At 29.8% G+C, this 16,342-nt stretch overlaps 3 protein-coding genes across 3 annotated transcripts; 2 read left to right on the top strand and 1 right to left on the bottom strand.

The window, feature by feature from the left end:
• The first annotated feature begins 5,322 nt into the window (after positions 1-5,322).
• LOC108558823 lies at positions 5,323-6,403 on the top strand. Its single transcript, XM_017915850.1, has 2 exons — positions 5,323-5,334; positions 5,399-6,403. Exons 1-2 carry the CDS (start codon positions 5,323-5,325, stop codon positions 6,401-6,403), a joined length of 1,017 nt encoding a protein of 338 aa, XP_017771339.1.
• Positions 6,404-11,913: 5,510 nt separating this feature from the next.
• LOC108558838 (zinc finger protein 346-like) lies at positions 11,914-14,164 on the bottom strand. Its single transcript, XM_017915867.1, has 3 exons — positions 13,993-14,164; positions 13,753-13,924; positions 11,914-12,962 (listed from the first exon to the last, which is right to left on the bottom strand). The coding sequence occupies exons 1-3, from the start codon at positions 14,101-14,103 to the stop codon at positions 12,829-12,831; spliced, it is 417 nt and encodes a 138-aa protein (XP_017771356.1). The 5' UTR covers positions 14,104-14,164; the 3' UTR covers positions 11,914-12,828.
• Positions 14,165-14,336: 172 nt separating this feature from the next.
• Positions 14,337-16,119, top strand: LOC108558837 (cleavage stimulation factor subunit 1). The gene is made up of 5 exons (XM_017915866.1): positions 14,337-14,482; positions 14,535-14,722; positions 14,782-14,936; positions 14,987-15,220; positions 15,273-16,119. The coding sequence occupies exons 1-5, from the start codon at positions 14,412-14,414 to the stop codon at positions 15,921-15,923; spliced, it is 1,299 nt and encodes a 432-aa protein (XP_017771355.1). The 5' UTR covers positions 14,337-14,411; the 3' UTR covers positions 15,924-16,119.
• The last annotated feature ends 223 nt before the right edge of the window (positions 16,120-16,342 follow it).

The raw sequence follows: 16,342 nt of genomic DNA, 5'->3' as shown, positions 1-16,342 counted from the left end.
ACCACCTGACGATATCGAAATGGCAATATTTATGAAAAAGCGTCGTTTATCAAATAAAAATTAATAATTTTGAAAATTTATATTTTGTTTTTAATCATTTTAAGAGTTGTTCCTTTCTTTTCAGTGTATCAATTTTATAGTTTATTGATTTTTTTATGCATTTTTTATTATTTTTAATATATTTGTCGGAGTATCAAATATTACTTATTTTCAATTAATATTGTTTATTGGTTTTTTTGATGGATTTGCTATTATTTTTAATATATATTTCTGACAAATATTACTTATTTTCAATATATTATTTACCTAATTTTACTCAAGGGCAACAAAACTAGATATGAATTATGACCTTTTATAATAAATTATTCTAATTTTACTCAAGGGCAACAAAACTAGATATTAATTATGCTCTTCTTTCATAGATTATTCTTGGAATTGTTGAAAAGTACTTGCAAAAAAAAACCAGATGTAATATATTATTTACCCAAGGGCAACAAAACTAGATATTAATTATGCCCTTCTTTCATAGATTATTCTTGGAATTGTTGAAAAGTACTTGCAAAAAAAAACCAGATGTAATAAAGGTGGGCTGTAGCAGACTTCATGAGTATCTGTTATATCGCTTCGGTGCATCATCTCCTCGTCGTAATTATTATCATCAGGGTGTTGAGATACTTTTTCCTATTTTTGTAATATCTCGGCAATCATCCTATCGAATTCGTCAGGATAATAGCATATCTCATGCCTCTCAGGAATTCCATTTACATTGATAGTTTCTTCATCTTCAATATGACCATAGTCACTTTCGTGGTCGTCGTTATCCATGTCCTTATCAGATTCATGCGGATAGTAGCAAACCTCGTCCAACTTGTATTCATTTACGTATACAACATCGTCGTCTTGAGAGATTTCATCTACCTCACTACCTCATCTACCTCAACTTCGTTATAATAATAGTATAACTCGTGTGAAGTATAGTTAGATATATAATAAATTGCAGACGTCGAAATGTACCTTTATTACATCTGCTTTTTTTTGGAAGTGTTTTATGGAAATTCCATAAATAATTTATTATAAAAGGTCATAATTAATATCTAGTTTTGTAGTCTTTGGGTAAAATTAGATTTGAAGGTCCGATGTTACTTGGGTTAAATACTACAGCTCTACAAAAATATATTGAAAATAAGTAATATTGGTCAGAAATAATTATTAAAAATGCATGAAAAAAACCATAAACAATTTAAATTGAAAATTGTTACTCTGAAAAGAAAGGATTGTGATTAAAAATAAAATATAAATTTTCAAAATTGTGCAAATATGTACTTGCAGAAGAGATATATGAGTTTGTAAAAGTATTCAGAAAACATATAAGATGCGAATGTAAATAAGCGACGGACGTTGAGTAGTAAATTGGATATTTTGCATGGGCAGGAAGAATAGAAGAAGTATCATTTCGTGCTTAAAATATGAGTTCCATGCACATGTAATAACTAGACTGGTAACAAGTAAAACATACAAAAAAAATATAATACAGAAAGGATGGACGAAAGATAGAAGGAAAGAAATCTAGTTTACGGATGTAAATAAAGCAGCTTTCGAATATAAAAGCTGGGAGGGAAAAGAATATTCATCAGGATGAGTGCAACGTTTTAATATATACAGGTGCGCATGCATGCAGCATGGATATTTCCTTCCTCTGGATGCTTAAAATTAATTTTTGGGTCAAGTGCTGTTAACATATTTTCTTGTGTTCGGTTTCTTGTATGATTGACTGATGTGATGAATTACATACAGGAGGATGGTGTGTGCACTTGACACTCACATACACGCACCGCGTGTGCCGACACATACAGTTGGGCACCAATGGGCCTAATAGCATCAATTAGCATGCCTCTTGACTCGGTTGCGTGACTGAGCACCCTCCAAATTGACAGAAATCTCACATATACCTCCAAATCATTCTCTCTGATCAAAGTATACATACAGGTCTCTCTATATATACAGTGTGTATCATAATTTACGAATACATATTGACTATATATAAAATTATTCTAAAATTACAAAGTTTTACCAAATTTATATAATAATAAATTTGATAATTAGGCGTATTGATTACGGCTAATTATAATATTGTTTATAATAATAATATTTATTATAACGTCCATATCCATTTATATAAACAAATTAAACAAAACCATAATGGAATTCTCCAAGCTAGTGTGTGTTCATAAAGCAATGAGCGCAGGAAATCTGATAACTTCAGATCGGTAAAATGTATGGAACATAATCTAATCTAAACTAACTTACACTGTTACTTTCTAATCGTTTTGTAAATACGTTGCTATAACAGGACATTTGGATCCACCTTATTCCATTTCTTTTTTTAAAATAAGTTTATAATTCTGGTTGGCATTATCTGCATTATTATTTAAATACAGTTCTTTAAACTTTCTATTAATTAATTGTTTCATAATTTGATTGTTAACTCTTGTAATTAAATGCATATACTCGTTCAAGGAATGTCGGAGACTACCTTTATTTATTATGACATTTCATTTTTCAAGTTGTCTACAAAACATTTTTCTATATCTTATATCTATAATCTAATTAATATATCCTATTTATTACAACATTCAAAATTCTTTTCATTTTGTGTCTCAATTTATAAACTATTAATTATTAGATAACTATTTGTTATTTTATGGAATCATATCAGCAGATTTCCAATTTTTACAAAAACCTTGTTGAATTGAATACTTAAAACCGAAATAATGAAGAAATAAAAACGTGAAAAAAGGGTTATTTTAACTATTTTAATGGATTGATAATCATTTTTTATTTTATTCACTTAAGATAATTTTATATAAATAAAACTAGAATTTCTTTACTGCAAATTTGAGAATTTTCTTGTATTTATACAGATGACATACTACAAAATTATTCCATAAATATTGTAGTTATGGATTTTAAAAACGTAGGTAACTGAACTGAAATGCCGTACAGCTGTATTTGCAGTGTATAATTTAAATTAAAAATAATAATTTAAAATAACTCTCTTTTCAATATACAACTTCATTACGAGTAAATAGTGTACATTTAAATATGCTTGCAAGTTGATCATAGTTTCTAATGATTACCTGGGTAACTACAAATAGCTTTTAAGCCAAATGTGTTACATAATATAAGATACTGTACGTTTCTGCGAATGTTATAAATATTATAGACTCACCATTATACATTATCTGCATTATCTAATTTAAATAATTAGAGGATTAATGAAAAGTACACAAGAAAAAACTCCAATTTCAATTATTAAGATTTATTAATCACAAATTGATTTTTCAAGTAAGACGTTTGAGAAATAATGTGTCAAATATCTGTTTATTTTAATTACATTATCTCCGTTGTTCGCCCCTTCTACAAAGGAGATACTTCGACGGAAAATTATTCACCGAAACTTTTCTAATTAATAATTTTCCTCCTCTCTCTCCCACCCACCGACTTCCACAATAAATTTCCATAGAGACAAATCTCGAGAATCGGAAAAAATATCGCACGCAGAAATCGATTGTCTGAAAGCTTCATTACTCTGAGAAACAAATGGTGCCCTTATCAGTTGTCCCACAAATTTCAGATCTTTCTTCCTGCTGTCCTTGTCGTCCGCCACCCTTTTTACTCCCCTAAGTCTAATTGACTTCCGATAACGTATGAGGCGACGACCATTATGTAAAGAAACGCTTGCAAATTGGCCCAAGACGGAAGCTCAAGTTGCAATTAAGCGTGCCATTTGCAGTTATGTGCCTGGACCAATTTCCAAAAGGACGCACATTAATGCACCTACTTTCCACGCAAGAAATATATATATACTCTGAGTTTAAGTATTAGTCTAATGTTACTGCTGCACTGTTAAAAAATTAGATCGTATATTTAATTTATTTACTATATAAAATAAAGTTACTAAAGTAAACTTCCTATATAACTGGTATTAAGGTAAACAAATTTAAGATTAGCTAAAACCTTAAATGATGTAGAACAATTAAATAAAAGAATACAATCAAATTAATGGACAAGTTTTAAAAGAACTGTATTAAATTACATATAGAACTAAAGTACATGAAATAATCCGGAATATAGTTTATCCTAATACTAACAAATGGATTAATGTAATAACGTCTCAAACCCAATCAATTTACTGCAAATTATATCAAAAGTAAAATATTACAAAAGCAAATGATATTTCTCACAAAAGTCACTAAATACAAAGAAGTATCTCTAGTTATTGAAGTAATTAGTTACATTTAAAAACGATATTTCATTGATGCATTCTAGGCTTCATACGGAATTTTGAAAAAATAATCTACCAACTTATGTTTAATAGATAATTACTATAAATTTTCTATTACGTAATTTGAAAATATATTATATCTGTTAATTTCCAGTAATTGTTTTTATTATGACTATAGTTTACAGTATTTCTGGTTATATTTAGTTTTGGTGAGTTATAATACTAAATGATAATTATACTAAAAATTTTTTGTTACTTCTTAACTTCATTTTCAAGAAAATAATGTATTCTGATGTGTGTTCTATCGAATAAAGCACGTTCATACATTCTTTATAATTTTTAACTTATCAAGGCATTTGAATTACAATTATTTTAATTGAATATATTTTGAATTACATATTTTATTTACAATAATTTGGACCATAGTCTTATTAACCGAAGTTTTAATTTTGTGAAATCTCTTATGTGTAGATATTTGTTATTTTTTATGAATATAAAAAAAATAGGTTATCTCTTCTATAATTAATCAATCGACCTCAAAGTTATTCAGTTCGTAATTTTAAAATTATTTGTATCTCAATTAACTCATTTTTTTGATAATTGATTTACTATTTTAGTTAATCTTTCTTAAATCTCTAAATTGTCCAACGACCACAAGGTTCTTCCTTTACGCGAAATTGTCTTGTCTCCAACGTCCTTCATCACTTCTTTATTATTGTATCATTAAAAAAACTAGTTTTCATTATCTTAATTTAATTAATAATAAGTTGTGTAAATTGATTTAAATTCGTACGCATAAATTTACGAATTCATGGTCTACACTCCTTTTTGATATATCGGTTCTCGAGTGAAAGGTACCATTGAACTTGGGACTTGATTACTTATTATATTTATTTTGCGTTGTTTTCGAAGGTATTTCTGGCGAAAAATATTTTTTTATTTTTTCAAATATTTCGGTCGAGTATAAAAGCGAACAGCGAAATCGATATCGGCACAGTCTTAACAGTCCTTTCAAGGAGGTTTAAACAGTAATTGAAATGAAATTCTTCGTAAGTTTTCTTGAGCAATCAATAATTGATTTAGTATTGTTAATCCGTTTTTTTTTTCTTTTAGATTGTATTTGCTTGCGCTTTGGCCGCTGTATCCGCCGGATACGTGAGTCCTCTGGTGTACGGAGCTCATCATCTTCAAATTGTCGGTGCTCAACATCTGGCTGTTATCGGAGCTGATGGTGTCCCAGTTGATACCGCCGAAGTCCAACAAGCTAGGGCTGAGCATTCCGTGTATAAGTTGAACGCTCAACTTAGGAACGGTGATTTGGTCCATGGTGTTGTTGCTCATGTTGCTCCAGTTGTAGCTACCCCAGTGGTAGCTACTTATGCTGCTCATTACGCTGTCCCAGCTGTGGTGTCCCATGGCGGTCTTCCTCTTGATACCGCTGAAGTAGCTGCTGCTAAGATCGAGCATTTCGCTGCTCACGCAGAGGCTTTGGCTCGTAACGCTCATGCTGTGCATTACCGTAAACGTCGTGGAATCTACGCTTATGCTCCATGGACTGCCGTCCCACAACACGTCCCAGTCATCGCCAACGGTGTCCCAGTCGAAACCCCGGAAGTTCAACACGCCAAAGCTGCTCATTTCGCCGCTCACGCTGAAGCTAAAGCCCTTAACGGCGTCGTAGCTCCCTTCGTAGCTCACTCCTTGGTTTCCCAGGAAGTCCCAGTCATCGCCAACGGAGTCCCAGTCGATACCCTCGAAGTGCAACACGCTAAGGCCGCTCACTTCGCCGCCAAAGCCGAAGCCCACGCTCGCAGCGGTCACTACGCTCACGATTTCATTGGATACACTGGTGTAGCTCACCACGTCCCAGTCATCGCCAACGGTGTCCCAGTCGAAACCCCAGAAGTACAACACGCCAAGGCCGCTCACTTCGCCGCTCACGCCAACGCCATCAACAGTCAATACGTCCACGGATACACTGGTGTAGTATCTCCAGTTGCCTACCATGTCCCAGTCATCGCCAACGGTGTGCCAGTGGAGACCCCAGAAGTACAGCACGCCAAGGCCGCTCACTTCGCAGCTCACGCCAAAGCCGCCGCTCACTCTTACCACTATTAAGAAAATACAATCAAACGATCAATAGATTCTGTTAGAAAAAAGGCTGTAAAGATCCAGAGTTTCGAGTCTATAGTGATATTCACTAATACGACTTAGATAGCTGGACATTTTTTTTCTCTGTAATTATTTAGATAGTAAATTAAATGAATTCAAAAATTTCGCAATAACCAATGTTTCTTTCATTTACAAATTCCAAAACCCTATTTAAAAATCTCAACTGACTTGTTGACTTCATCTTTGTAGGTGTCAATAATGATATTGTTGATTATGAGTGGTCTGTGAATTCGCTCTATATGTTTGTTCATTCTTATCAGCAGATTCTTCGTCCGTATATATTTTGAATTTTAATTCTTACTTTTGTGAGTCTCTTTACTGATTGGTAAGTTCTGTCAGTGCATGGCTATTCATTGTGATTATTTCTCCACAATATTGAAACTTTGGTGTCAAGTCAGTGGTACATGTTTCAACTATATACTCTCCTCCACACTCATTCAAAATTAGTTCATTTTTTATTTGTTTCTATTTATGTTTGTTTTAATCCGGAAACCAGATTTCATTTTTATTATTTGATCTTCATTTCCATCACCATCCAGCTATTCCCAAGAATCTATCATAGATCACCTTGAAATATTTTTTTTCTTCATTAAATAGTAATATAGTAAATAAATAGGTATGTTAATGTTTTTTCATAATATTTGTTTAATTTTGACCCTTTTTAAGTTTTTGATTCAATTGTTCATTTTCACGAGGTTGTTGTCTTTACTTGGTTTTTGTATTTTGTTGTTGAAGTATTTTTATTAATATTGTTTGGTGTTTAGTTGTATTTTTTTTGTTGATTAGTTTGTTTTTTTAATTTATTTGTTGATTAGTCTGTTGGTCTAGTGATTTTTATTGAGTTGAGTCTTTCTTAGTCTCATTTGCAGTTTTTCAGTTCTTTATTTCTAAGATTTTACTAAAATATGTTGTTTATATATGAAAATAAAATACAATTATTTCACAAATTATGTAATCATTACATGAATAATTAAAAAGACAAAAACCGAAAAAATAACAAACTATCTTATTTTTAAAGACCTCTATTTTTTTTAAACCTTGTAGAATGAACTTTTTGTAGAATGTAGGTGACGACAAGGCGAGGATTTTTATTGGATTTTGCGTTATAGTGTGTCAATCGATCGGGGGGAGTCTTGGAGAGCAATTGAGTATGAACACATGAAATGCAGAATAATTAAAAACTTGAGGAGCACGGCAAGAATTCAAGTAAAAATCGATGAGATAAAAATGCTTCGATAACAATAATATTCATTAAAAGCTGGGGGTGCTGCGGTTGGCGACTTTAATTAGTGGGCGAGTATAATGAAAGCCTCAATGGGCAGATTTCAACCCTAATTCCAAGTTCGTTTAATTTTCTACTGTTTTTAATTTCATTTCATTCATTTATATTATTGAACAGTTTTATGTCAAGTTCCCTAAAGCGGTAGATTTATATCACCTATTTCGATAATACGTGCTAAAACGCCAAGATTTTAATGATCTCCGCAATTTGTGTTTTCGTTGGTTCATTATTTTCAATCTTGAATGAGAATAATGATTTATATATTTATTCAAGTGCATTTCGCTGCGCACTTCTCTATGAACTAAGAGCATTTCTCCTTCAACTTGGGATTATTAATTCGATAGTCTACAGAGTGATTGTATTTACACTTAAATTATATATACATCTTCGATCATTTTAATAAAAATATAATTTGATGCAGTTATTTATTTTATTACAATCAAGTATTCAACGTCTAATTAATACTACATAACTCTATTTAAATAAAAAACAAATTAACAATGTAAACGTTAACTTAATTATTACTTTGATCACAGAGAATAATTGTTAGGTATTTAAAATATGATGCTGATACTTTAATACTTATATTTTAAAATGTGATTTCACTATTATGTAAGTTGACAATCAATTTTTTCTTTGTTCTAAAAAGTAGGAAACTTGAAGGATAGAAATAAATTATTTTTCTTTGTATATATAATATAATACAAAATGTATTATTGTGTTTCGGAATTGATGGATTTCTACTCTACAAAACAACAGTAATTAAAGTTTATTAATATTAATTTGACTTTGTCAAAGGTATGAAAGCATCGAATCGTTTCGTTGATTTTACTAATATTAAATTGCATTTTATGGTGTGTGAAAATAATGGTGTGGTGTGTGATTTCCTGAGCATTTTTGAAATATTTCATAAAGTCTGACATCTAGGTCGTTTATACAAAATCTTATAACAGTTTGAAAAAACTGTTTATTTCGAATATGACGCTAGTAAAACAAGTCAAGAAACCTCATTTCAATGGATCAGGTAGATTAATGGATAAATTTACCTGATCTTATTTTAAGTAGAAAAGTCAATTCAAAGAACGAACAAACGAACGAAAATGATGATCTGCAGCAAATAAAAATTAATCAGTTAATACTTAATTTAACAGTAGTTTGCTAATAAATTTTTTAATCAATTAAATGTTGTTGAACACAAATATTAAAAACTGTAGATTGTAATTTGTATATGTTTATTATAATATATATTTTAACAGTACAATAGTCATATAAAACGTGAATCAAATACATACAAATAATTATATAAAGCTGAAAGAGTAGCAGCTCCAAATATAATAAATTGCTGTAGGTAATGTAATGTGATTATTAGGATAATGAACTGAACTTATAACTATAGTTATTAGTAATAACTAATAATTATTGCAAAGCTTTTGACCATAGATCTTTACAAATATTGATTGAATAACTAATACAATAAAACATATACAAATATAAAAAGAACAAAATAAATATATATAATTTCAAAAAAGTCAACTGATACAAAGGGCTATTGAAATATTTTTTATGTAACTTAATTCTATATTTATAAATAAATTACTATTAAAATATAAACAAATTTTATTTGCAATATAAACGTAACACTTTAAACATCATACAATGTGTTTAATCTAATATGGAATCACCCTATATAGCTGCTCACCGCAGCATATAATACTGGACCTGAAAGTCCTATTAGCATTAAGTGCTTTAAGTTTCTCAAAGGCTTTGTTATCGTAATTATAAACCTATAATAAGCCCAGGTAGCTCAACAATGCAGGATAAAAAGTAGCTGCTCGCATGCTGTATGAAAGTGCTTTTAAGGCATCATTCGTGCACTAAAACAAAGTTTCAAAGCAATGCGATTCTCCGAAATGATATAATGAAATAAACATATAATCTTGGTAAAGATGAAAACAATAATTAACTGTTCTTTAATAATATTATGTTGCATGTATTAATTTGGAAGTCGCATTATATTCGCTCCAATGCATATTATTGTTGTTGTTATTGCATTCTCCAAAATAAGGCATGATCAGTTGATTGAGCCATTAAGATTTCAATCAGATTATGTTAATTAGGTAACCAGAGTCTTAAATGAATCATTCAATTCCATTTTATGCGCATTTGTATAAAATAATAAGAATTATCTTTATTGCAACAGTCACATATAAACATTTCCATTCAATAACAACATTAATAATAATAAAACTACAAAAGATTAACTGCTGCAAAAGGCTATTGATCTGTGCATTTATATATTTAACAACATTTTATCAAAATAATATAAAGTGAAAATAATTCAAAAACATGTAGATCCGATAATTATGAAACTTGGACTACAAGAATTAATCAAACGATTAGCCATGTCCATAAATAACATTGATACATAAAAATTATTCAAGTATAACGATTATGATATGTTATTTACTAAGATCGATCAAAAATGGAACATTTTGGAAGTTAAAAAGAAAAGATTTTTTGGTTGTTATTGAACAGGCCTTGGAAACTTTTAAGATAGAAGATTCAAATATATATTTCAAACTATATTTAAAAATACTATTTAATAGTTTTCTTTCATTTTTACATAGGGCCCATGTCTCACTGGGGGGCAATTTGATTGTTCAAGTCAATTCAAGTTTCCCAGTAATTTCGTCCTAAAACTTATCATTTAAGTTTTTGAATATTAAAAAATATGTATATGTTACTTAAAAATTTTAGAGAGGTTTAGATTGACATGGTACCAAAAAGGTTGGGAAACATTGCGTTAGAGAAGTGTATGTCAAACTTTTTTTCTTCACGGACAAGGACTGAGCAAGGAGAATTTATTTCGCGGCACACCAAATAAAAATTTCAAGAAAATTAAATATATATCAATAAATATAAATAAATTTTTCGAAAACATTTTATCAAACATACAATATAGATAATAATTTTATTAGTGATAAATTTCCTTTCAAGAGTCATCAAACTTCTGTATTAAGCATTAAACACATAAAATCAGAATCTATTGTTTCACATAGGGATGCAAAAATACTGCAATATCGGGAATTATAATTTAAGTAATGCCCATCAGGTAAAGATTTTGACACCAATACTTCGTAGGGTCGTGCAATGTTCATTTGAGATATTTTTATTACACAAAGCCTTTTATCGACATTGCTAACACTAGTTTGCCACTGCATCCCTCTCAAGATGACGTTTTGGTTTACAAGGTTAAAGACATCTTCTGTTGATTTCTCCTTCAATTTACAACAGAAAAACTGGCTTATAAATTTACTACCTTTGATCATTCTTAAAAATGAAATTAGATGAGCTTTGTTGCTGAGTCCGTACCTTCATAGATTTGTAAGGCCCACAGGTGTTCGAGTTCTTTAGCAATTAAAAGAGCTGAAAAAAATATTATTAATCTATAAAATTTAATTTAAGACATTAAATTATTTCCAAAAATCTATAGTTTACTATCAAAAATTATGAAATAGTATTGAATATCTTAGGCAACCAAATATACACGAATACATATTTATCTACAAAAAATGTGAATTGTATGGAGATATCTCATTAAATTACATCAAAGAAATAATAATATTTGTATTACAATTAGATATTATGTTACAATTATTTATAATGCAAAAGATGATAGTTTTTCAGTGATTGAGAAAACCTTGTTAGTAAAGAAGGCAAAATTAAAGAATTCCATACCAATAAATGTTATCAAAAAAATATTTAAAAAAGTGCTTAAAGGACATTGAAAACGTCCTGCTTTATAAAGTAGTGTTATTATTAATCTATACTTGACATTTTGCTTAACTAAGTAATTTCATAGAACCCTGCCTATTCTTCAAACATGGTATAACTATATATTTGATAATTGTTATGGAGTACCTCTTTTTATTATTGTAAATTAATAAATGAGTTAACTTATGAAATGGGACTGATTTACTAATTTTGTTTTATATCCAAAAGATAACATTTATTATTATTAAATGTCTTTATTGGCAACAATTATGATCAAAACTAGTTAAAAATCCAATGTACATAGCAACAACAGTAAACAGAAAGTGATTAATTTAAAATACAATTATTTATTATAGAATAAAGGAGGTGAAATAAATAATATACATCTTTTTTTAATAATTCATATATATTTCCAACTTGTATAAATTTTATAAATATTTTTTTAAACAATAATAAATAAATAGATAAATCAAACAATACCTCTTTGGAATGTATAAACAGTAGTTTTAATCTGCGAAATATACTTTCAACGTTCGGAATCGAAGAGAAATTGCATCAAAACTAGTTAAAAATCCAATGTACATAACAACAACAGTAAACAGAAAGTGATTAATTTAAAATACAAATTATATTTAGGCTCATTGAAACCGAGAATATGGACATTTTGTATTTCAATTTAAAAACTTATTCATAAAAAATAAATAATAAAAAATAATTTAAAAATAATATTATTAATAATTTAGTAGTTAATATTTTTTTATCTTATAACCGCAACTTGTATTCGTCTTCTCTGGTTCTTATTTGTTAGTGAAATAAAAATTTCCGTGCAGTGAAAGAAGAATTTCGCATTTATTATGTGATTCTTTTGTTTTTTTTTTCTTGTTTTTTTTGTTCTGTTTCTATTATTATAAACACAAAGTATTGAAGTAAAAGCGATCAATCTTATTACCAGAGATTTGTAAAGGTTACTTCCTAACTTTGTATTCATAACCCTTTGAAATTTGTTGTTTTATTTTATTCCTTTTCGCGGACAAATGAATTCATACATTTGATTTACCTTTAATGCACAGCCAATGAAAGTATAATTTTGCAGATTAAACTGGGCATTTATAACTAATTTTTTTTACATTTTATTTTAACCCTTTTTAACCATTCCACCTCAAATATACCATTAATATATACTATTATATCTCACAAATAATCGAGCATATTAGCTGGAAAATATAATATACACATCTATATTAATGTTTTTTTTTTCATAAATAAATAATATATAAATACATATATGTTTCCGTTTGTTATCTTTTGATAATATTTACAGGATTACTTTGAAAAGTAGAAGGAAATTTAGGAAGATGCAAGCCACGCAAAATATGATGAGCCAAACACCTTTGTGCATCATCTCATTCGCGTGTTCTTTCTTGTATAACCTATTCTTATGCTTAGAACCTAGAAATAAATATAGTTATTTAGTCACGTGGCTCTGTCTACGACCTAGCTTTAAATTATGTCAGAATAAATAACAGTAATTTATGATCATTTTTTAGTACTTATGTAAATTTTAATATACAGTGGAACCTCGCTTAATTTAAGTTTAATCCATATTCAAAAATACACAAGTACACAAGTCTTAAAAATTATGTAACGCAATCCGGGACTTTTCTTCCCATCGTCACTCGTTATGCGAAACATCGCTCGTTAAGCGAGTAATTTTTCATATTCATATTGCTCATTAAACGAAATATTCGTTATGCTAGGTGCTAGTTAAGCGAGGTTCCACTGTATATAATTTTTTGATAGAAACTATTAACAATTTCTTTGCTTAATTTTTATTCCAAATTGATGATTGTGAAGTTCCCCTAGATTCAAAACATAAACAATTTATTTGTTATCAATAAACTGTCTTTAAAGCTCAAGTGAAAAGAACATATCAAAAAAGCGTTTCTTTTTCGAAAATAAATTATTACGAAATTAATATCCTTTTATAATTTATACGTGTTTCTCGAAAATTTTCAATGGAATTGAATATGACCAATTTGTAATTGTAATGGATATAAAATAAATACTATGAATCAGCAATATTCCATAGAGCAATACAATTCAATAAATTTTTCTATGAAAATAAAAAATATTTCAATTTCTAAGCTTCACTTACAAAAAAAATCGATATATAAAATTTACTTTTTTTGCATAACAATGCAAGAAAAATTGAAGGGCAAAGCGCAGTTGATATACTTACTTCTCAGATGCGCATCCAATTGGGTTTGACTATTCGCAATTATTTCGCATAATTGGCATTCAAAGGTTTTCCCTTCCCGTTCAACTCTCATAAGATGTTTCCTTCCTTCAATGTGTCTACGTAATACATTATTACTCGTTACTTTGATACCACATAAATCACATGTATATACCTAAAATTAAAGAATAAAAAATAGTTAGCTACATACGCACAGACACGTGCTGTTTGAGAATAAATTACTTTTCGTTTCAAGTCAATCAATTTATTAACGTTTTCCTTCTCTTGCGTAACGTGAAGCCCATCTGGTTCGAAATGGATCTCTTCGATAGGATTACGAATTTCACCAGACATTTTCACATTAACGTTGCACTAAGCAGACATTTACATTAAACGGCACAAACATAAATGTGCAGACTCAATCAGTATCTTTGAAACGAAATATTTTTTTCTTCTATATTTTAACGAAAAAAATTAAATGTTTAAATATAAATGTAGCAAGTTGCGAAAAACTAAGAATTCAAAATTTAGCGCCATATTTTGAATTTAGTTACATTTCATGTTTCTTCACCAGATGGATTGTTTTGCTGTAAATAAAGCTAACCTCTAATATTAATTAATAAATTCGTAACTAGCAATTATTATTATTTGAATATATAAACATGAAGGAGGAAGAAGTTGATACGAAAAACTTAATCAAAAGCCGTGAATTACTGTATAGACTGATAATAAGGTGAGTTTAATGTTTTAACTATATAAAACAAATGCTAATCATTATTTTGTAGCCAATTGTTTTATGATGGTCATCAGAGTCTTGGAACATCACTTACCAGTGCTGTGTCTGCAGATCCTCCCTGCTCACCATCTGATAGATTATTACATCTTGTGATAGCTGGTTTAGACCATGAACCGGAAAGAAAAGAAAGAGCTCCAAATCACACAATTGGCAGTAATACCATTGGCCCAGGATTGGGTAAAATTATTTTATTAATCAATTAAGTGTTATCAGACTTATTTATAAATTATTTGCAGATTTGGAGTTTGAAACTGATGCTAATATACCAGCACCAGAGCCTGCTCTATATGAGACAGCCTATGTTACTTCACACAAAGGCAATTGCAGGGCTGGTTGTTTTTCTACTGATGGGCAGCTAATAGCTACTGGGAGTGTAGATGCTAGTATTAAGGTATGTACAGTGCTTTTTTAAAACTACAATTTATTAATATTGTTATATAGATTTTAGATGTTGATAGGATGTTAGCTAAATCTGCACCAGATGAAATGGATCCAACAAGAGGTGAACAACAAGGACATCCAGTTATAAGAACACTTTATGATCATATGGAAGAAGTAACTTGTCTAGAGTTTCATCCAAAAGAACCAATCCTAATATCTGGATCGAAAGACAACACAATAAAAATGTTTGATATTTCTAAAGCCAGTGTCAAAAAAGCGTTTAAAACAATCACAGTACATCATTCAATTATGATCCATTGCTTTTCTTAATGGATATTTGTTTTAGGAAGCAGAATCAGTGAAATGTTTCTCATTTCATCCAGGTGGAGAACATTTAATTGTTGGCACACAGCATCCAGTTGTAAGATTATATGATGTAAACACATTACAATGCTATGTAGGAAGTATACCATCGCATCAACACACTGGCACTATAACATCTCTGAAATGGTCACAAGATGCTAAAATATATGCATCTGCAAGTAGAGATGGTAGCATTAAACTGTGGGATGGAATTTCAAGTAAATGCATCAACACATTTGCGAAAGCTCATGACGGTCTTGAAGTTTGTTCAGTTTCTTTCTCAAAGAATGGTAAATATCTGTTATCTGCGGGCAAGAATTCCATATGCAAACTGTGGGAGTTATCAACAAGCCGCTGTTTAATCGCTTACACTGGTGCTGGAACAACTGGAAAACAAGAATTTGAAGCTCAGGCTGTCTTCAACCACACTGAAGACTACGTCTTATTCCCGGATGAAGCAACAACATCCCTTTGCGCCTGGAATTCGCGGAATGCATCCAGAAAACAATTAATGTCACTCGGACATAACGGCGCAGTTCGATTAATTGCGCATTCGCCCACACAGGCTGCATTTTTAACTTGTTCTGACGACTTCAGAGCTCGATTTTGGTACCGAAGGACGCCAACATTATGAGAAGAGGAATAGTTTTTCTTTTACATTATTATTTTGTTTCCTATTTTCCATCATTTAGAGATATCGCTGCGAATTTCTAATTTACTATTAATTTAAATCGCCCCAAATAATATCAGTCTTAAGTAATACATTTATGTTTATTTATATTGTAACAATGATATTTACTTGTTGCTATTTCTCTGAATTGTGTTAAATAATATTAATTTACAACAACAATATTATAGTATAACTGTTTGATATTACAATATGATTAACTATAACATATTGTAATGTCCATTTATATGTTTTACTAAGTATATTTGTATATTTAATAAATAAATCCATTTTTAATGGTGTTATTCGAATGTTTTCTCTCCAATAAGAATATCACGTTGTTACCATGACAACCATAAATTATATCATTCATATTTCAGTATTTG

This window comes from Nicrophorus vespilloides, unplaced genomic scaffold (genome assembly GCF_001412225.1).
Source record: "Nicrophorus vespilloides isolate i.1.1-1 unplaced genomic scaffold, Nicve_v1.0, whole genome shotgun sequence".
In the NCBI taxonomy this organism is placed as follows: Eukaryota; Metazoa; Arthropoda; class Insecta; order Coleoptera; family Silphidae; genus Nicrophorus; species Nicrophorus vespilloides.
This window is presented reverse-complemented; position numbering and strand designations above follow the sequence as displayed.